A 21,482-nucleotide genomic window follows, 5' to 3' on the forward strand; every position below is an offset into this window, starting at 1 on the left:
GTAGCCTCAATATCCCATCGAAATGACTGAAAATTGGTATTTGGTCTTCGTTGGGGGTATAAAACATTCCACCTGAAATTTCAATTTGTCGGCATAGGTCCATGTCTTCATATAGCCCCCATAGAATGGGACTTCCCGATTTTCGGTAGTTTGAAGGTTGCGGCCTCATTATCCCACCGAAATGACTAAAATTTGGTATTTGGTTTTCATTGGGGGTATAAAACTTCCCACCAGAAATTTCTCGGTATAGGTTCACGTCTTCATATAGCCCCCATAGAACGGTACCTCCGGATTTCTGGTATTTTGAAGGTTGTGGCCTCAATATCCCTCCAAAATGGCTGAAATTTGGTATTAAGTCTTCCTTGGGGGTATAAAACTTTCCACCTGAAAATATTCGATATAGGTCCACGTCTTAATATAGCCCCCATAGAAGGGTACCTCCCGATTTTCTGTATTTTGAAGTTTGTGGCCTCAATATCCCACCGAAATGACTGAAATTTGGCATTTTGTCTTAGATGTGGGTATAAAATTTTCCACCTGAAATTTGACGGTATAGGTCCACGTCTTCATATAGCCCCCATAGAACGGTACCTCCCCATTTTCGGTATTTTGAGGGTTGTGGTCTCAATATCCCTCCGAAATGGCTGAAATTTGGTATTAAGTCTTCCTTGGGGGTAAAAAACTTTCCACCTAAAATTTGTCGGTTTAGGTTCAGGGCTTCATATAGTCCCCATAGAGCGATACCCCCCGATTTTCGGTATTTTGAAGGTTGTGGCTGTGGTTATACATTTCTCTATTTTATTGACTTGTCTGAAGAGAATTTTAAACAAAAAAAATTTACACGCAAACATTTTTGTACCTATTATTGAAATATTTGTTGTATAAGAAAATATGTAAAATGCACAAATTTTGCATATGCAAAAATTTATGCATTTTGCATAATGTTGCATATGTCATATGTTTCGATTGCAATGTAATTAGAAGCCAAAAATATGCCCAGTCTCAAAATTTGACATGAATCGGACCAAAAATAGGGGTTGCATAAAATTCCGCTGTCTACACATCAAATATTAACCCATTGTTTCTTATGTCTGTGTTTAGACACACAAATTTCTCGGGAATGTAAATTGAGTTTTTTGGGAGAGAGCGGAGAGGAAAGAGCTCCTCAATACTCTTTCCTACCCCCTATTGCCTAAAAACTGAATCTACTTTCCCGAGCAATTTGTGTGTCTAAACACGAAAATGTTTAACACAATCCAGAATTTACCACGAAAAAAATTTTTCAAGAAAATATTTGGTCTGTTCCAGTACTGCAAGAACCTACTAATTTTTACGAATTTTTTCGATAACATAAACGAAAAAATGTTATCGTAGTAAAAAATAGTAGCTTCTTGCAGGTTCTGGAACAGAGCATATAATTTTTTTCATTTGACATTTTTGTCCTTTATAAAATTTTTCATTTCACATTTTCAATTGGTAGTACAGCAATAAATCTGAAGATGGGTGAGAGAGTTCGCTGGCCAGTATCGTGTGATCGTTGCGGTCGATTGATTTATCAGAGCTTGCGTTCTTCTGCAACTTTATCACTGTGGACGCTATTCTAACCTGGCTCCTTGACAAGAAGTTTGGACAATAAATATATCCTGTGTTTATATATTAAACTGACATAACGATTCAAACAGAAAAAAGCTTCAAGTAAAGAATGGCATCTCAAAATTTGGCATTCCGAATTGGAGACGAGTAAAAGAAAGGGTAAGTTGGAGAGCTATCTAACAGTAAGCATCTAATTCCTATTTAATTTATCAGTGTTTTAATTTTATGCTTTTCGTCGCATTGTCTTGATAGCCAAACAGAGCTCAAATGTTTTTTATCTTTTCCAAGGATCTAATCGCTTTAGAACAAGCCTTCTGCTTCGAACCACCACGTAAGTAATCCATAGAATCAATTCTTTATCATTAAAACTTCGTTCATTGAACATCCCATTAGTTCCTGATGTCTTCAACCTATTCATGGGTGTCCTGCTGATTTAATTTGGTCTATATATGCCGCGGATATCGCCATGGCCACGTATACTACATAGCAAAAGGTTAACTCAAATTCATCTTCCATATCCTCAATACATTATCTGTATTGGTTACCATATTTACCACATCGTCATTACGGGAGGGTGTGCTTTCCTTCCGCCATAATTTGGAGGGTATAATTACATTTGTCATTCTGTTTGTAACTCATCGAAATATTCGTCGGAGACCCTTTAAAGTTTATATATTCTTGTTCAGCATAAAATTCAAATTCGATATAACCATGTCCGTCCATCTGCTGAAATAGACGTTTTTATTAATCCTATTCATAGCGATTATGAATCTTCACGTAGGGAGCTACTCACAAGTGAGTTGCAGTTCACTTTCACCTGCTCGAGCTATTACGATTGGGCAGGGAGGAGCACAAAAAGTGAACAAGGGTTGACAAGTCGGAAAATGGAAAATAATGGCGCGACTTGTGAACCCTTGAAATAATAATTTGTGTTACCATACCGTCATTTTTTGCACAAATAACTTTGGGATTATTAAATTCTTATTTTTTGCATAAAAAGTAAATAAATTTTCAAACTAATAAACATTTCTAGCAAGAAAAATGTCGGTTATTAAAAATCCACTGTAAAAGAACATGAATATTGGTAAAAGAAAATACAACATTGAAACAACATGGCAACATCTGTAACAGCTGTTCTTTTGTTTTGACAGATATGTGAAAATTGTTTATTTACACTGAAGAATTCGTAATTTATTGGAAAATCGTAAAAAAGTGAACAAATGTCGTTTAAAAACGTCATTAAATGGCTACAATAAGTAAATGTTTAATGTTGCATTTTGGGTGATAACAGAAATGGCAAGTTATCAGGAATACCAAGGAAATGGAGTGGAAGCTGTACCAGCGATGTTAGGACATCACAGGAGATCAATGATTGGTTCAAATGAGGTTCAGCATTTAGCCAATTCCAAGAATTGTAAATACAATTCGTGAAACATCCGATATTTTCTCCAGTATAAGAACCAATTCTATGAATGCTAAGTATAATTCCTAATGCTTTCTTCAACACTTAAACCAATTTAATGAATTTTAAATACAATTTCAATTGTAATTCCAATTTTTTTTTTTTTTTTTGTTCATGGCATATAACAACCGGTACTTAAAATACTATTCCAGGAAATTGCTTGGTGTAGATACCATTCCACTGGGTTATCGACGATGACGTGATTAAGATCTCAAAATGGTTTGGATCTCTTTGGGGGCATCAAAATATTTGATTCTATTCAAGCTTGAGGGCAAGTGATTGGACATGTCATCTTTTTAGCACCAGCACCCATTTTTTCCAAGACTGCGACCCCAAAAGTTCCAAATCGTGTACATTACTCTCTCCAGGAACAACAATCGCAGACATGGGTTGCTCCAGATTGGGTCCTTGTATATTTGTGAACCGCTTTATACAGTATGCACCTTTTTGATCTGTCCATACCTGAAAACGGGGAACGCTTTAGTTACAGTACTTGCTTGGGCGTTACCGTGAGAGCCATCCCAATCACCATCTAGTAGGTTGGCCCGACACACTAGGTCCATCAAGAATGATCTTCACTTTCTAGAGAGGAAAGCCCAACGATACAGGAGAGAACCCCTTGCTCAACAAGATTTGTATAGCTTTCACATAGTCGCAGTTTCTAATGTAAACAAATATAGTGTGAATAAAGTCCACCACAAACCAGAGTAGTTTTTGCTCAACTATACTCGGGATATTGCAGTCGTCTAAATTCTTATAGGGCAAATGTTGATAGCACCATGCATAGCACTCTTCGTCTTTTAAAGGTGCGATGCCAAACCTAGTCATTAAACTTCAGTGGATAGTTACATCCCATTCTTGGAACTGAAGTTAGACCCAATTTTGTACCAAATTCTGAAAGAATTCAGAGATTCAGACCGATTTGGTAAAGAACTCTGAAAAAATGTTAGCGGTAAATGTCCTAATATTTGTTTTTGTCGAAAACATATTGCGATTAAAAATATAAAGAAACTCTTATCACAATAAGGTAGAATCTATTCCATTTCCAATATTTCAACCATCTTTGATGGTCATCCTCAGGGATTGGCTTTCAAAAACAAGAACATTTGTTTTATGCAACTATAAACAATATGGTAGAAATTTATAATAACAATGATATTTCTCTCTTTTTATAACAATAAAAACAAAAAAATTTTAATTCTTAAGTTGACCTCAAGCCAAAATTAAAACCAAAGAAAAAAGCGTCCAAAGGTCAACAATAACCTCAAAACATAAAAAATTTCGGACCAGGATGAATGTTTGGACTGGATTCGGATTCGTCTGAAATTTTTATCACAGGTAGGGCTTGCAGTGCTGATCACGCCAATGTATATATCATGGGCAGGAAGTCCATACTTCCCGAGATATAGGCACCGAAAGTTCAAAAATTCCCTTGGTTTTGACGATAAGTTTAGTTTAAATCTAATTTTTTCATATATAGCCGGCCTTCGGCCGGGGATTTAAGACTTTCTCCTATGGACAGGACCAAATCTCGGCTAACGCGAACAAAATTTTCCTTTAAATCGAAATTTTTTTATCATCGATCCGAATCCAGTCCGTATATTCAACTTATGCCAAAATTTCTAATTATTTTTTGTTGCTTTCAACCTAAAATACAATTAATTATCATTACAGATACAAAATATTCGTATTTTTTAAAATAAATGACCACACTTAAATTTTTTTGTTCAACTCACTTTGATTTCGGTGGTGAGAAATTTCAGCACAAATTTGCCACTTTTTCTCACTTTTTTTACATTTGTAATAGCTAATTTTTTCACGAACGTGAGTTTTGCTGACCCTCTTGTTGTTTATAATAAGGGAAGAGTGAGAACATAACAGCACTCACGGCGATATGATGTTTATAATAGGGGAGGAGGCGAGAAAGAGAAAACTCACGGTGAGATGCCGTTCATAATTGGGCTGATTATGTTTAATGTTGAAAATGGGATATATCGGTCCACGTTTTGATGTAGGCCTCATACCTCCTGGTATTTGAAGGTTTTGGCCTCAATATCCCAAAAAACTATCCTCCATAATCGACCCCGTAGTCTTCGCGCTAAGGTATATAACACATTATTGCATGTACAAAAACAGCTCTTACAAAAAATCAGACAGTATAGGTCCAGGTTGTGGTATAACCCTCATAAAGTAGTAGTCAAATTTTTCTATAGAAAAACTATCCCTATATATCCAGGTTTTTATCCATGTACCGTTATTAACCAATATTATGTATTTCGATGGTTTTTAGTAAAATTTTCGGTCCTAGATTGTTGTAGTTTAATATTGTATGTTACTGTTACGGGAAATCGTTATGGAAAGAACAACGAAGACATTTGCCTTCTGAAAAGGATTTAATTTGGTATTTTGGAATCTCTCACAGAAAATGATCGATTATATGTTAAGATATTCTGATCCTTCAAGGAATAAGCCTTACGTAGGGAAAGAGCTTAGTACTTTATTAAACGAAAGGGCATATCTTTCCTTTACCGACCCAACGCAGAAAATTGCGAAAAGAATTACCACAGATAGTGCTTTTCATGCCTCCAAAGTTCGAAAAATTCCCTTGCCTACTTGGGACAAAATTTACGATTTAAAAAAAGGTTTTTTCGCGTAACCGAAATTCGCTCCTGTCCATAAGAAAACTTTCGATTTAAAGGAAATTTCTGTATTTTTTTCTGCGAAGGGTCGGAAAAGTAAATTTGTTCCAACGAGAGGACATTAATTATTTCTATTTAATACTGTTCGTAATTGAGGGTATAAAATGTTCGGGCCGGTCTAACGTAACGGCGTTCTTCCTCGTTTTTTTTTACTTTTTTTCTCTTGTGTTGCTTTATATGACGCGTTTTTTGATTATACGACACTCGTTCGTATAATGGATTTTAGTTTATAGTATTTTGGGTAGTTTAAAGCTCTACAAGAATTTGCAAAATTTTCCTTCTTTTCATATACTTTATTGTTGTATCAAAACAAGAGAAATTAAATAACCAAAATACTTTTCTATTTAACATAAATTATAGCTTAGTCTAGTAATAGATCTAAATCTTATAGTTATGCAGTCCATTTTTAGTTATTCAAATTCATCAATAACAAATTGTTCCATTTTGACAATATTCAATGGGGGAACATCATCATCAATCACATTAGCATCAGAATTATTAAAATGTTCATATTCATCTATATCTTCCGTTTTCACAATACTATTAAATTGCCCATCACTACTTATATTATTTACATCAGAGTCTGATTCAAGTCGCTTTTGTTTGTTTGCAATACATTTGTTCTTATGCCAACGATTTTTGGTATTTTTTAAAGCACGTCGTAAATCGTTGAGGAAAACTGTTCTTGGATAGTTTTCCTTATTACAAGCAGCTAAAATTCGAAAACAAGGATAGCAATCAATTAAAAAAATTAATCTGTTAATTGGTTATATAGTCATTTACCATATAAAACGTCGATGAATTTGCGGAAATCCAGTAGCCTCTTTTTCTGATGTAGACCATCAACATTGACCGCCACAATAACTTCATCGGAAAGTACATTTCTTAGATTTTTTACGAGACCACGAGGAACCAATAGATTTGTTATAATATTGATCTAAGGAATATCACAAAAAAGAACCACAAACATACAATTAATTACTTGTTCATGATTGTATTCCAAGAAAAAAAAACTAACTTACATTATTCTGCATATTTTCGTCATTAAGTTCCTCCTCATACTTAGCCAATGCCTCTAAGTTCTTCAATGGAAAACGTCGCAGCAGTTCTGTACCATTCTTACCATATATTACATCGTATACATTTGGTGCAGCTGTTGATGTTTTGCTCGCTTGCTCCAGTAATGCATTCTGTTTCATAAGTAGGTTGATAATCAGTTCATTTTGCTGTTCCAACCTTTCTGTTTCATGATTGAATAGAAGAAATAAATAACAACACATGTGTAAGGCGACGTCTCATGAAAATAGTTGTTGTTATTACTTACCTTTTAGTTCTTTCACCTCTTTTCGTAAACTAGCGGTTTCATCCTTTATTTTACCAATACGTTCACTAAGGTCTGTCATTTCCTTTTATTTTGCAGCTATTTTTGGGGTGGGTTTGAAGAAAACTTCACTTCGTGCAGTGTTTAGTTTAGCATTAACTTCGTTGAATGACAAAGTAGAACTGATGTATAAGTAGTTGATAAAGAAGTCATTTGGTAATAAGTACTGTTATCGGTATGAATGTTATCGATTAAGTTAAGGGGGTTCGCATGCTGTACATAATTGTATGAATTGAAAGAACTAACGAACATCAACTCGTAACTATTAGGACGTTTACATTTACGCAATTGAGTGGTTTTTAATATAATGCTTGGTTTACATTCGAAGGCGTTTCGTGATTTCGCGCGGAATCAGGCAACATTTTGCATCATTTCGCATACAAAAATGAAATCATCTCATTTCGTGATTTCAGCGAAATCAACATCGAAATCACAGTACTCATGATATACAACCCTGTTTTTGCCTAAAAAAGTACCAAAAGTTGCAACACTTTTCAAGTAACACAAGCTTCGTTCCCGTACTTTTTATTAGTAAAACTCGTAAAAGAGAGAACTGCAAATTGTTCTCACACACAAGTTTTTTGAAATAGTTCGGGAACGGAAAAATGGAAAATACGTCAAAAAAATTAAAACAAATGTAAAAGTCGGCGTATCAGCCAATCAGACGCCGGCAACCATGTTACTATTTTTTACTCACCCAAATTTGTCGTGTAAAAAGTTTTTAAAGAGAGCGTCATTCAGCGCCATTTTTGTTTAAAGAGAAGTGATCATTTTACAACTTTGTTGTGTACGGGAACGCTTATTCGGGTAAAAGTGGTAAAAATTGTAAAAACTTTTTAGTTCTGGAACAAAACTACAATAGGTAGGTAGATGGTCAGTTGCTGCAACAAAAAATTTTAGTATCAAAATGTGTAAATTACTTTGTTACGATGATATTTTCCATTCCCGTACTTTGTTAATGGTAATTTTAGAAAATAGATCGAATTGTCAAAAATTTCTCACCCATACAAATTTCCTAAAAAATACGGAAACGGAAAAATGACGGAAATTGCAAAAACTCCAGCAGAAATGTCAAAATCAACGTATCAGCTATAATATTCAGATACCAATAAACATGCTGCTAGCTTATACTATGCCAATTTTGTATAACGGAAAACAGGAGAAGAGCGTGTTTGTTATTCAGCGCTATTTTTATTCAAAGTGAAGTGCAAGTCTTGCTAGATTTCGGAGTACGGGAACGCATTTTTAGCACTAAACGGCAAAACTACTGCAAGTAATAATATTTTGCAGGCTCTGAACACAGCTTTTATTATCAAAATTTATTATTATGTCTCAACGATAAAATCATTTTTTATTTTTTCATTTGTTAGTACTATACCCAACTAATACGATATACAGATAATTTTCGAAATATTGTCGTATATTTTTGATGACTAATTCAATTTACAACAACTCATGGTTTAATAAGAAAGGTTAGCCAAAGCTTTATGTCAATTTAATTTTTTTCATTCGAGTATGCCTAAAACTTCAAAACAATATAAACAAACTGTGTATGTGTGTGTGGTGTTGGAATAATATGCCAAACAATTTAAAAAACAGTCGAATTCAATGATTTTTAAAATTGTTTTTAGACCATTTGTATGGAAGAAATTGGTGAGATTTGCATTGAAACAATCAGTTTATCATATTCACAACTCGATTATGTGGAGAAAACTTAACTCTTCATTCATTTTTCGCGTTTTTTATAAAATGCTCAAAAATGCATTGTAAACAAAACCACTTGTTGCTTTTATTTTGAAGTTTTAGGGATTCAAGAAAAACAAGGGTTCTATAGATTTTTTTCATTTAAATCTACCTCTTTACTTATACCATGCAACAACTTGTTTTGAAAATGCATGTTCAAGGCAAGCAGGCGAGGAAGTTTATGTACACAGGCCTTTAAGCCTTTACCTAATTAACTGCGTGTTGCGTGTGCGTTCAAAAATACAAAAACAAAATACATGTATTTCAAATTGAAAACAAAAACAAATACATGTATTTTGTTTTTGTATTTTTGAACGCACACGCAACACGCAGTTAATTAGGTAAAGGCTTTAAGCAAGAATGTCATGCTTCTTATGTATCTAGGCATTGAACACCGGGTCTAACCCGGGTTTTGTACCCGGACTTTCGAGTCCAATAACCTCTGGAAAAAAATTTCAAAAAATTCAGAGTTTTTACTAATGGTCTGTTCCAGAACTGCAAGAATCTACTAGTGTTTACTATTTTTTCCGATAACATAAAGGACAAAATGTTATCGTAGTAGAAACTAGTAGATTCTTGCAGGTTCTGGAACAGAGCATAAATGTGTCGAAGCAAGTCTTTTCGCAATATTCAACCACATACAGAAAAACTAATACAGTTAGATGTTTGTCGCATACAAATAAAACTGTGACACAAAATCGAACTCAAAGTCTGGGGGTGGAAAATTTCTTTTGTAGATGAAAGCCCTTGGTGAGTATATTAAGAACCCAAATGGAAATTTTCGCCATAAGTCAAGTTTCTGAGATATCGCGTGATGAATTTGTTGATATTTCCCCTATAAGCTTCATATCTCTCATGGTACAATAATACAGGTAGCATTATCAAGCCAGCTGATGGTAACATAATGTGTCAATTGCATTGAATTGATGTCAAATTTTGACATCTTATGTTACCAACAATTGCCGATGCGGCTACCTGTGTATTTGTACCATGATATCTCTCAAGGCAAATTTATATAGGGTATATGCATGAATTACAACAACTAAAAAAATTACAAAAACAACATTGTTGATATTTACCCATGGTAGAACAAGAAAAGGTAGCAGCAATACCCAGCTGACTGAACTGGGTTGTAGTGTTAGTGTCAAATTCCATTCGACATTTTATGTATTTATTTGTATATTTTTGAAGAACAAATTTATTCATCAGAAAAAAAAACTATTTCCCATAAAGACGGCTTCATATCATTGACATGTAACCTCCTCCAGGTCCGAACGACATGCCGCACACTAAAACACCGCTTATAGAGGCGGTACAATATTTGTTAATATGTGTGCTATTTTCTTAAACTTGAAAAGAATAAAGCCCTAATAAACATGTGCTTTTTTGTTTTCAAAAGCAAATGATTGAAACATCTTCTCTTTTTTCAATGAATTACCAGCGACCCGAAACATTTTTGCAAGTATTCTACTTTCTGCGAGAAATTATACATTTAGTGGAATGATATGGAAACATTCAAATTGAAAATCTAATGAGTTTTCATTCATGTTTTCCAAAATATTCAATCAAATGTGAAAAATTATTAGTTTTTTAAATTCCAATAATTTATAGACATTTCCTTGTTTTGTTTACATTTACGTTGACACTAAGGTTTACAAACAAAAACAAATTCCTTTGTGGTTGTTGTTCGAGTTGTATTTGTTGTAGTATTAACTTTACCTTGTATTTGTTCTACCATGATATTTACCTTAGGCAATTTCTCTTTGGCAATTGTCAGTTTGTCGGTGAGAGAGGGTGTTGAGAGGCAAGGGGTTACCATATGCCTCACCTCTCTCTCCATAAAACTGACAATTGCCACAAGGAAATTGCCTAATATAACTATGGACTAATTTTCAATAACAACAATGTTGTTTTTGTAATTTTTTTAGAAATAGAAAAGAAAATATTGAATAATAGGGTCGTTCCAAAAATTTTCTTAGGAAAAAAATAAATACATTTTAAAAATCCTCTAAAATACATGGTAGAACAAATATAAGGTAAAGTTAATACTACAACAAATACAACTCGAACAACAACCACAAAGGAATTTGTTTTTGTTTGTAACGTTACTGCCAGTTGTATTTGTAAACAAAACAAGGAAATGTCTATAAATTATTGGAATTTAAAAAACTAATAATTTTTCACATTTGGTTTAATATTTTGGAAAACATGAATGAAAAGTCGTCACATTTTCAATTTTTATGTTTCCACATCATTCCACTAAATGCATAAATTCTCGCAGAAAGTAGAATTCTTGCAGAAAAGTTTGGGGTTGCTGGAAATTCATAGAAAAAGGAGAAGCTGTTTCAATGTTTTGTTTTAGAAATCAAAGAAGCACATGTTTATTAGGGCTTTATTTTTTTTAAATTTTAACAAAATACCTCACATATTAACAAACGTTGTATCGCCTCTACAAGCGGGGAGGTTACATATCATTGATATGAAGAAATCTTTCTGGGAAATGATTTTTTCCGAATGATATATTTTTTTCTCAAAAAATATATGTCCCTAATGTACATCGAAATAGAAATAAATGTATAAAATGTCATATGAAATTTGACACTAACGTTACAACCCAATTCAGTCAGCTGTGTATTGCTGCTACCTTTTCTTATTCTACCATGTGTAAAATAGAACAAATTGGAATCAAAATGTAAATATAAAGAATACAGAACTGTCTTAGGTCATTGTAATTACACGTTTAGGATGAAAATCAGTATTTTATGGTAGCAAATATCGAAGTTTTAAATTTCAGGAGTAGACCCTATTACGTTTTGAAAACTAAATTTACAAAAAAGTAAGAATACAGCTGATTTTCACTTCTACCTTATATAAATATGCCTTGATATCTCTGTTTGGCATTATTGTTGCTTGGTTTAGAGAGGAAATGTGTTCAGTCATATCGATTTTTTGTAGAACATTTCATTCTTCTAACTCACTTCCTTTCATGTCCCTTTTGTCCTTCATTTCTTGAACCGTAATAAAATCCAATATTTTCTAAATCCAAATATTCTACAAAAATTCAAATTTTCTGTCTCTCGTTGTGCCGAACACGTTAATGACAAATTTTCTTAGACAATAGATCCGGTTTTCCCAATATAAAACCCGGGTTTTGAACAGGTTTTAAGTGACCGATTAAGCATACATGTATACAATTAGAAAGCTTATGAAATGGTCAATCACATGAAATCAATTCGCTGATTGCAGCTTTGTTGGTACCGATGCTAGAACAAAAAAACTTTTTTCTTAAGTCGTTTGAAGGGAAAATATCACTGCGCGTGAATATGAAGATCTAAGTTTGGGGGTGAAAAATTATTTTTGGCAATGAATGTCGATGAAGATAATCGGGTATGTTCCACTTCACGCCTCAAGCATTTTGCTCACCTCATTTACTCCAATTTTTTGCGAACTTATTGGGGCTAAGATTCATTGGGGTATTTAAAAAGAAGAGTACACCTTTGTCCGTCCATAAAATACTCGAAAAATAAGCGAAAATTGGGTGAACAAAATGCTTGAGGCGTGAAGTGTGTCTCAGAACATACACGAATATTATGAACCCGGAAGGACAGTTCTGCCATAGGCCAAACTTCTGAGTTTAGCAAACTGAATTCATTCTTGATGGTATACATATGTATAAGCTTTGTTCCTTTACTTTTTTAATGGCCAGTTTTACCAGAAAAGTAAAGGAACGAAAAAATGGTAGATCTGGTAGCAATGACAAAAAGAAACATAAAAATTCAATTTTCTTCTTTTATTTCACATTTTTTAATTTTGTTTTGTCAGCGTTCGCCTTCTTCTTCATTTTTTTCATCATTGTGAAATAATCGTCAAACAAATGTCGAAAAATCAGTTCTACCATTTTTTACCTGCAAAAATTTTCTGGTAGCCTGTGGTAGAAGAGAAAGGCATATGTGCCACCTCTCCTCTCTCACTCTCTTAAAAATTGATGCCAGTTTTACCACGCTTCGCAGGTTAAAAATGGCAACAAATGGTAACCTCAGGTAAGTAAAGGAACATATCTATACATAAGTGCATGACAAAAAACAACGTAACACAAATTTCATCGCTCCAAAACTCAGAAGTTTAACCTATGCACTATAGGTAATTTGCCCTGTTTTTGAGGCAAAAAGTCGATTTTGCAACTTTTAATAATAATAATTTTTTAGTTGGCATTGTAAAAAGAACATGTCAAAATTTATTAATATGAATGACATTTTTCAAAATAGCGCCATTATCGCGGTTTAAATTGCAGTCAAAGTGAGAATTTCGAAGAAGAACTAAAAATATATATATTGTAAGGCATATTTCAATGTACTTAAAACCGCGGAAAAATAAACCAAATATAAATATATGTAAAATGGAATAGCTTGGCAAATGGGAGAGGAATTTATTTCATATATAATATAGCTTAAACATTTTGGGTAGCGACCAAAAAACACAAAAAGTCAGAAATAAATATTTTATTTTTCTTAAAATCACTTCATATAGACTTATACTAAATTGGCCGTGTTTGGCCGTGATTTTGCAACCTAGAACACATTACTGAAAGTCTTCTGCATTGGTATTACTAGGTTTCAAAACCCGATTTTGCCCGTTTTTTGATATTTATGAGATTTTATTAGGTTACTTCTCAATAAAAAGTCTTAAAATTGTGGAAGTTTGATTTGAGGAAATAAACAATAAATGGAAAAAATAGGGTTGTTTACAATTTCATTGCAAGTAGAATAAGTAATGGCGACAAATTGTTCGGTATATCCGTGGTTTTCTATAAACGGTGCGGCAGTAGTAAGCTTTATTTTATCTCTCTATTACATATTAATCATTGATACGGTTTAAAGGAGTACTAAACTCGTCTTTATTAACGTATATTCAAAAAATATTCAAAACTGTATTAACAATTCGTTGGAAAATCTACTCGCGGGGACAAAATTTGTGTTACTTACTACCGTGATCGTTTTCATCAGTTTGTTGTGTATAAGAAAACTAATGAAAATGGCATTGGAAAAAATAACTTTGTTCGTTATATACGTAGTTGCTTATAACCGTTGTTCCTTATATCCGAATTTATCTGTAAAAATCTTTGTTTTATCTCACTTTTACACATAAATAATTTAAAAAGTTAAAAAATCCTTTAATTCCGCTGTTATTAATTTTTGTCTCAAAAACAGGGCAAATTACCTATAGTGCTATGGTAGAGCTGTCCTTCCGGATTCATATTATCTTCATCGACATTCATTGCCAAAAAATTTTTCACCCCCAAATTTAGATCTTCATATTTACGCGCAGTGATATTTTCCCTTAAAACGATTTAAGAAAACAGTTTTTGTTCTAGCATCGGAACCAACAAGGTTGCAATCAGCGAATTGATTTCATGTGATTGACAATTTCATAGACATTTTCATACTCTTGTGTCAGACACTGAAAATAACACATGAAAATATTTTAGCTTTTAGGAGAGAGCGGAGTTGAAGGAGCTCTCTTTCTCCCTTCTTACCCGTAAGCTCAAAACATTTTCATGAAAATTTTCATAGTCTGGCAGAAGACATAGCTTTCTAAAGGCCCCCACTCATTTATCAGTCTGTGCCGTCAGTCCGATGAACCCTTTCTGTATGTGTGACTGAGAAGTGTGTAGCACAAACCATCAGTCAAGTCTAAAAATCTTGAATTTCTCCTCCAAAAATGAATGAATTCTAAGTTTTTTGTGTTCCAACACCAACATTATTTTCTGTTTTTCAAAATTATTTATTGACAGTTTGAAAATAAACACAATTCACCCAGACTTGATGGGAGTTCATTTTGAAATCAAAACTATTTTGATTTTCATCAGTCTTGGAAAACTCACACATACATTCTCAAAATTTCAAAAATTTACACATACTACCATAAATGCTGGCAGTCAGACTGACTAATGAGTGGGGGCCTTAATGGAATACATATGTACTTAATCGGTCACTTAAAACCGGTTCAAACCCCGCGTTTTATATTGGAAAACCGGATCTATTGTCTAAGAAAATTTGTCGTTAACGTGTTCGGCATAACGAGAGCTATTTATGGTATATATTTCAGATGCACCCCAAACGTCTATATAAGCTATAACCAATATGTATGTCTACATACCAATTCATAACAAAAACATAGTTTAATTGTGAACCAAGTCCAGCTAAATGTCAAAAATGACCATGAAAACCGGACAATATCGATTAGTTGTCAATGAGAACCGTACCTAAAAACATCTGGTAAACATTTTTGTAGAAAATTTCGATTTTGAAAAATCTCATCTTGTAGTACTTTTACTACGGTTCAAGAAATAAAGGACGTGAAAGGAAGAATGAAATGTTCTAAAAAAAGATTCGCCCATCGAGATGACTGAAGAAATGTCCTCTCTAAACGAAGCTACAATAATGCCAAACAGATATATGAAGCTATTTTCCCAAGTATTATAGTGGAAATATCAAAAAATTCATCACGCGATATCTCAGAAATTTCCACGAGTTGGTCATATGAATTTAGCCCATGTAATAGCATATCGGTGGCCAACAAACTCACCGATCGATTGAGAGAGAAAGTTTGTAGGTTTTGTAACAAAATTCTGCAGTCGTTAAACGCCTGTATAAAGTCATCGGTTCTGTGAGGCTGTATTTAAGTCTCCTAAGTCCATATTTATATTAGGCAATTTTCCTTGTGGCAATTGTCAGTTTGTAGGTGAGAGAGGGTGTTGAGAGGCAAAGGGTTCCCATATAGCTTATCTCTCTCCATCGAACTGACGATTGTCGTAAGCAAAATTGCCTATTGTAAATATGGGCTAACCAACTTGACTGCTATTCCAACAGCCACAGATTATTATTACAAAAAACAAATTCAAAAAACACACACCAGTTTGGTAGTATTTCGTACACATTCATTCATACATGAAACAGACTGTTAAATTCATATTTTGTATTTAAACTATTAGAATAAAATAAAAAATCACAGCTTCCACTCCTAGTTAATACACATATCTTAGCCTAACCATAAAAATAAATTAACATACAGTCAATACTGGCTGGCTATTCCAGTTCGATTTGTTCCGTATTCACAATATCCCGTTGGACATCAACTTCAGTAAAACATTCACGTAGCTTTTGTCTGGCAGCACATTTGCTTTTGTGGCAACGATTCTTGGATATCCTTAAAGCATGTCGCAAATCGTTGAGGAAATTTTTTTTAGGATAGTGATCATTATCGCAGGCATCTAAAAATCAAATAATAAAACATTATTAAATTGCTGTTACCTTTAGATAAATATTAACTTACTGTACAAAACATCAATAAATTTCGCATAATCTAGTAGCCGGCTTTTATTATGATTACCATCTACATTGACAGCCATAATAATTTTATCCGAAATTACGTTTCCAAGATTTTTTATTAAACCATGAGGAGCCAGAAGATTTGACACGATATTGATCTAATAAAGAAACATAGATTAGATACGTAAATACATAAATAATTACACATTCATGCTTCTTAAGACTCTTTCACAAAGAATGGGTGTTTTGCAAGTCGCTCTCAAATGGAAAGTGTGCTTCTAACGGCATTTTCAAAACGAAAGTGTGCTTTTTAAGATCATTTCAAAAGTGAAGGGTGCTTCTGAGGGCCATTTCAAAAGGAAAGCGTGCTTTAAGACCCTTTGCAAAGTAAAGGGCGCTTATTGAGACCCTTTTCAAAGGAAAGGATGCTTATTAAAACCCTTTTCAAAGGAAAGGATGCTTATTGAGACCCTTTTCAAAGGAAAGGATGCTTATTAAGACCCTTTTCAAAGTAAAGGGCGCTTATTGAGACCCTTTTCAAAGGAAAGGATGCTTATTGATACCCTTTTCAAAGGAAATGATGCTTATTAAGACATTTCAAAAGGAAAGCGTGCTTTAAGATCCTTTCCAAAGTAAAGGGCGCTTATTGAGGCCCTTTTCAAAGGAAAATATGCTTATTAAGACCCTTTTCAAAGGAAAGGATGCTTATTGAGACCCTTTTCAAAGGAAAGGATACTTATTAAGACCCTATTCAAAGAAAAGGGCGCTTATTGAGACCCTTTTCATAGGAAAGGATGCTTATTAAGAACCTTTTCAAAGGAAAGGATGCTTATTGAGACACTTTTCAAAGGAAAGGATACTTATTAAGACCCTTTTCAAAGGAAAGGATGCTTATTAAGACCCTTTCCAAAGGATCATATCTCAGGACAGCGGTCTGAGGGTTTTCTCTAAGGACACTTGTTAAAACTTACATTATTCTGCATATTTTCTTCATTGAGTTCCTTTTCATATTTAGCCAATGCCGCTAAATCTTGCAATGGAAAACGACGTAGCATTTCTGTCACATTTCTACCATAGATTATGTCGGATACATTTGGTTCCACTATTAGTGCTATTGGTTTTGTGCTTGCATTTTCCAGTAAATTATTATGTTTGGTAAGCATTTCAATGATCATTTCATTTTGTTGTTGTATTGTTTCTGATTCATTCAAAAGGAAAATAAAACAAAATCCAATGTTTACGGTAGTATTAGTGTGATGTATTTACTAAAAATAAAGGCTTTATAAATACTTACCATTTAATTCTTTCACCTCCCGCCTTAAACCAATTGCATCGCTTTTTATCTTATCAATCCGTTCAGTGAAATATGCCATTTCTTGTCAATTTTTTTTTCGTTTCAGTTGTGAATTTTAACTAATTTTTTGTGTACACTTTTGCATCAGCTTCGTTGAATGTTTCAGTAACAGATGTAGAAGTGGTGGTTAAAGAAGTCATTTGGTAATAAGTGTGGTTATCATCTCCAGTTTGCAAGAGTTATCGATTAATTAAGGGGTGTTCAGATATGGTGTGATTTTAGTGAACTGATACACAGCATTTTCCATTTTGTTAAAATGTTTCTTGCTCGTTCATGGCAGTCATCCATGAACATTTTCGTAGTTTATGGACAGTCAAAAAATTTTGAAAGCAATCATTTAAAATTAACAGCCTGTTTCACTATGTCGAACCAAAAAGAAAACGAAAGAAAAACAACTCAACTAGTGTATAATTTTTAAATTTGTTTTAAAGCAAACACAAAGTCAATATTGCCATGAAAACCAAAGTTTAGGTGTTTTTCGTTCGCAATCATTTTCTTTCGACGTAGTGAAACAGGCCTTGGGGGTTACTCTGTATTGCGATGCGTTTGCGTTTGGTATTTTGTTAACGCAAGATATTTGCATTAACGCACGATTTTGAAGTACGCTTTTGTATTACAGATTGCGGTGATGCCAGAAAGGAAAAAGGAACAAAAATAGTTGCGAAAGGACATATGAAAACGAATTAGAGACGCATTTAATTTCCTTACGCATCGCAATAGAGAGTAACCCCCCTTAAGTTTATGCTCCTTTTTATATTGCAATTTGGGTTAAAATTTTTTAAAGCATGTGAACCCCCTTACTTAGCCGATAACTATCCCATACTATAGATTATAATTACACTTATTACCCAATGACTTCTTTTTCCACCCTTTCTACATATGTTTCTACTTTAACTTACGAAGAAACTGATGGTAATACACAAGAAAAATATTAAATATTAGTTGAAGTAAATACAACAAAAATGACAAATGTTGGTGAACGCATTGATAAATTAAAAGATGAAGCTATCGGTTTACGAAATGAGGTAAAGGAACTTAAAGGTAAGTACTTACCCATTGTTTTTAATGAACACGCCACATTAATGCATTCTCTATTGTACTTTGTTTTTATTACCAGAAACTTTACAACGACAAAATGAACTGATTATTAACATACTTACCAAACAGAATGAAATACTGGAGCAAGCAAGTGCAACACCACCAGTTCCACCAGTTGTAGCAAATGTATCCGATGTAGTATATGGTAAAAATCTTAGGGAGATGCTAGGACGTTTCCCACTGTCAAATTTAGAGGCATTGGCAAAGTATGAAGCGGATCTCAATGAAGAAAATATGCAGAAGAATGTAAGTTTATTATAGGAATAACATTTAGAAATTTATTTTCTATAATTGCATCTTTTATAGGCCAATATCGTTTCAAATCTTCTGGCTCCTCATGGTCTAGTAAAAAATATTAGTAATGTAATTTCGGACACAATTATTATGGCTGTCAATGTAGATGGTCATCACGGTAAAAGAAGACTATTGGACTTTGGAAAATTTATTGATGTTCTGTATAGTATGTCAATATTTCACACAAAATATGACATGTATTCTAAAGTTATTGCTTATTTTGATTTTTAGGTGCCTGTTATAAGGACGACTATCCGAAAAAGACTTTCCTCAACGATTTGCGACGTGCTTTAAGGAATACCAAAAATCGTTGTCACAAAAACAATTGTATTGCCAGACAAAAGTTACGAGAATGTGCTACTGAAGCTGTTATTCCTTCCCTGGATATTGTAAAAACGGAAAAATTTGAATTCGAAAAGTCCATAATGGACTATACATAGGTTCCAGATATAAGATTTGTTCGATAACCCAAAAAAATTTGTACAAATTTTACAAAACACTGTTCGATAACAAACTTGTTCTGTAAAAGAGAACTGAGAAGTACTTGCAAGTACTTTTTACTTGCAAAGATATCGAACATACCTATTGTATTACGCTAGACTTAGACATAACTTTTAAATAGCAACGTGATTTTAGTTTTATTTAATTCTCTTGTTGAAATAAAATTTATAAAGTCCTAGTTAAAGAGTGTAAATGTTGAAAAATATACATTTTAGATATATAAGAAAGATAGTTTATCATTATTTTTTATAATTAACAAACAAATCGTCATATATTAATCGCCCATAATATATGCATCTTCAGTTTTTATTACAGTTTCTAATTGTGAATCTTCACCTCTTATGACCTCTTCTAGTTCGTTTCCTTCAGTCGTTATTATCGTTTCTAATTCTGAATTCAGTTGATCTTCATCTTCCATATCTTCATCAACATCATAATTGTCATCATTGTCGTGATTGTTTGAGTCATCATTATGTTTTTCCGTTTGACTTTCTTCTAACAAACGTCTGGCTTTCAATTTGGAATTGCGATTTTTAACCAATCTCATGCCAGTGCGCATATCATCAAGGAACGCTTTTAAATTATAACCATCCTTGTAAACGGCCTCTGAAAAAGAAGATTGGTACATGAATATTGTTAAAGATTGTAGACCAGTACATGTTATGGTACTTACGAAAGAGTGTATCGATAAAACGTTTATATTTAAGAAGACGTATCTTGCCATGTATTCCCTCCAAATTGCTTTGTCCAATAATATTAGCAGATAAAACATATTTAAGATTTTTTGCTACTCCATTGGGTAAGAGCAAACGTTGCAATATGAGGAGCTGGGGAAGAAAGTGGTAAAAAATTAGATTTTATAAAAAAAAATAAACTGATAAAATTTGAAATTTCTTCAACCGCGTGGAACAGAATTAGTTCGCTAAAATGTAAATAAACCAAAACTGAAGCTGAGTAAACAATTAGTATGTATGTTTTATTCTCTACCACCCTCTCCTACTCCTACTTCAAAAAAAGGTGATATTCATCTTAAAAATTGAAACTCCCTTTCAAGGAGTGATGTGCTGCTACCACCGACGCTGGAATAGAGTGTGGTATTGGATTACCCAGGCATCATTAGCGACGCAACAGTCAAAACATTATCTGCAAACCCTATCCAATTTCAAATGTATGCTTCCTCAAAACTTACAACTTCTTGATTATTGCTTCCGTTCGATAATAGACTTTCAAGTTTGTCTAGGTCCTTGAAGGTCTCTATGGGAAAATATTTCGAAAAGTTTATAACATTTCTTTGTATTATGTCCGGGCGGGGTGCTGAAGATGATGTATCCGTTGCTGTTTCACTTCGATTTGCAATATTTTCCAAGAACTGCATTTTTTTAGTTTCCGATAATTCATGGATTATGGCCAATATTTTAGCATTCTGTTTCATCAGACCATCTGAAATATAAGAGAAGGGAAATGAATTATGTATGTTTTCAAATATTACAGTTATTATGTTTCCTTACATTTCAGTTCATTTATTTCATTTTTTAAATCACCCATTTCTTTTTCAAGTTCATCTACTTTAACATTCACATCATTTCCTTTCATGTCGCTGATTTCTTTCTTCAGTGATGTGGTCAGCTTTATAAGCTCCTCAACTTTTGCTGCTAGATCCATTTTTGGTAGATGTTTTCTTAAATACAGAACAGAAGTAAATTCTACTTTTTTGCAAAATATAACAATTTTTAATTTTTAGAAAATTCTTGAATCCTTCCCGTTTTCTGTTTACAAACAGACAAACAATGTTATCGATAACTGTATTATCGCTTTAAATGGTAAAAACAAAGGGTGATCACACTAGGTCTGTACGATAACCTCGCAAGTGAAAAGTACCCAGTGGGAAAATTGGGAACATATTACATTGAAAATATATTTATTAACGCATTATAAGCAATACGTTCCAAAACGTATCCGTAAGAATCGAGAAAAGAATATAATTGGACAAAAAGTTAAATTATTAAATATATTATAGAAGATACGTTAT

The 21,482-nt window shown here is 33.4% G+C and overlaps 4 protein-coding genes across 9 annotated transcripts; 1 reads left to right on the forward strand and 3 right to left on the reverse strand.

The window, feature by feature from the left end:
* Positions 1–1,435: 1,435 nt before the first annotated feature.
* LOC141405849 (uncharacterized) lies at positions 1,436–19,680 on the forward strand. Of its 6 annotated transcripts, none has more exons than XM_073990626.1 (7): positions 1,470–1,752; positions 1,846–1,924; positions 17,607–18,063; positions 18,281–18,601; positions 18,678–18,904; positions 18,965–19,118; positions 19,184–19,680. In XM_073990626.1, the coding sequence occupies exons 4-7, from the start codon at positions 18,523–18,525 to the stop codon at positions 19,390–19,392; spliced, it is 669 nt and encodes a 222-aa protein (XP_073846727.1). In that variant the 5' UTR covers positions 1,470–1,752; positions 1,846–1,924; positions 17,607–18,063; positions 18,281–18,522; the 3' UTR covers positions 19,393–19,680. The 6 variants fall into 6 exon arrangements, with proteins under 6 accessions (XP_073846731.1, XP_073846732.1, XP_073846727.1 ...); XM_073990627.1 differs by having other exon boundaries at positions 17,607–17,703; positions 18,464–18,601; XM_073990628.1 differs by lacking the exon at positions 1,470–1,752 and having other exon boundaries at positions 1,810–1,924; positions 17,607–17,703; positions 18,464–18,601.
* LOC141405420 (uncharacterized) lies at positions 6,027–7,296 on the reverse strand. The gene is made up of 4 exons (XM_073989715.1): positions 7,079–7,296; positions 6,777–6,994; positions 6,538–6,691; positions 6,027–6,466 (listed from the first exon to the last, which is right to left on the reverse strand). The coding sequence occupies exons 1-4, from the start codon at positions 7,155–7,157 to the stop codon at positions 6,165–6,167; spliced, it is 753 nt and encodes a 250-aa protein (XP_073845816.1). The 5' UTR covers positions 7,158–7,296; the 3' UTR covers positions 6,027–6,164.
* On the reverse strand, positions 15,839–17,683 carry LOC141405850 (uncharacterized). Its single transcript, XM_073990632.1, has 4 exons — positions 17,501–17,683; positions 17,178–17,404; positions 16,211–16,364; positions 15,839–16,148 (listed from the first exon to the last, which is right to left on the reverse strand). The coding sequence occupies exons 1-4, from the start codon at positions 17,577–17,579 to the stop codon at positions 15,964–15,966; spliced, it is 645 nt and encodes a 214-aa protein (XP_073846733.1). The 5' UTR covers positions 17,580–17,683; the 3' UTR covers positions 15,839–15,963.
* Positions 19,565–21,263, reverse strand: LOC141405848 (uncharacterized). The gene is made up of 4 exons (XM_073990623.1): positions 20,962–21,263; positions 20,643–20,893; positions 20,127–20,280; positions 19,565–20,059 (listed from the first exon to the last, which is right to left on the reverse strand). The coding sequence occupies exons 1-4, from the start codon at positions 21,113–21,115 to the stop codon at positions 19,728–19,730; spliced, it is 891 nt and encodes a 296-aa protein (XP_073846724.1). The 5' UTR covers positions 21,116–21,263; the 3' UTR covers positions 19,565–19,727.
* Between the last annotated feature and the right edge of the window lie 219 nt (positions 21,264–21,482).

This window comes from Musca autumnalis, unplaced genomic scaffold, assembly GCF_047663935.1.
Source record: "Musca autumnalis isolate F117 unplaced genomic scaffold, ASM4766393v1 scaffold_5, whole genome shotgun sequence".
In the NCBI taxonomy this organism is placed as follows: domain Eukaryota; kingdom Metazoa; phylum Arthropoda; class Insecta; order Diptera; family Muscidae; genus Musca; species Musca autumnalis.

Excerpts from the sequence above, each read along its gene's own strand:
- LOC141405420 (XM_073989715.1), bottom strand. The coding sequence starts at position 7,157 with ATGACAGACCTTAGTGAACGTATTGGTAAAATAAAGGATGAAACCGCT. Across the intron at positions 6,995-7,078 it reads AGAGGTGAAAGAACTAAAAG|AAAGGTTGGAACAGCAAAAT; the intron begins GTAAGTAATAAC and ends ATCATGAAACAG. Across the intron at positions 6,467-6,537 it reads ATTCATCGACGTTTTATATG|CTGCTTGTAATAAGGAAAAC; the intron begins GTAAATGACTAT and ends TTCGAATTTTAG.
- LOC141405850 (XM_073990632.1), bottom strand. The coding sequence starts at position 17,579 with ATGGCATATTTCACTGAACGGATTGATAAGATAAAAAGCGATGCAATT. Across the intron at positions 16,365-17,177 it reads AAGAAAATATGCAGAATAAT|ATCAATATCGTGTCAAATCT; the intron begins GTAAGTTTTAAC and ends TTTCTTTATTAG. Across the intron at positions 16,149-16,210 it reads ATTTATTGATGTTTTGTACA|ATGCCTGCGATAATGATCAC; the intron begins GTAAGTTAATAT and ends TTTGATTTTTAG.
- LOC141405849 (XM_073990626.1), top strand. The coding sequence starts at position 18,523 with ATGACAAATGTTGGTGAACGCATTGATAAATTAAAAGATGAAGCTATC. Across the intron at positions 18,602-18,677 it reads TGAGGTAAAGGAACTTAAAG|AAACTTTACAACGACAAAAT; the intron begins GTAAGTACTTAC and ends TTTTATTACCAG. Across the intron at positions 18,905-18,964 it reads AAGAAAATATGCAGAAGAAT|GCCAATATCGTTTCAAATCT; the intron begins GTAAGTTTATTA and ends CATCTTTTATAG.
- LOC141405848 (XM_073990623.1), bottom strand. The coding sequence starts at position 21,115 with ATGGATCTAGCAGCAAAAGTTGAGGAGCTTATAAAGCTGACCACATCA. Across the intron at positions 20,281-20,642 it reads GAAGCAATAATCAAGAAGTT|CTCCTCATATTGCAACGTTT; the intron begins GTAAGTTTTGAG and ends TTTCTTCCCCAG. Across the intron at positions 20,060-20,126 it reads TTTTATCGATACACTCTTTC|AGGCCGTTTACAAGGATGGT; the intron begins GTAAGTACCATA and ends CTTCTTTTTCAG.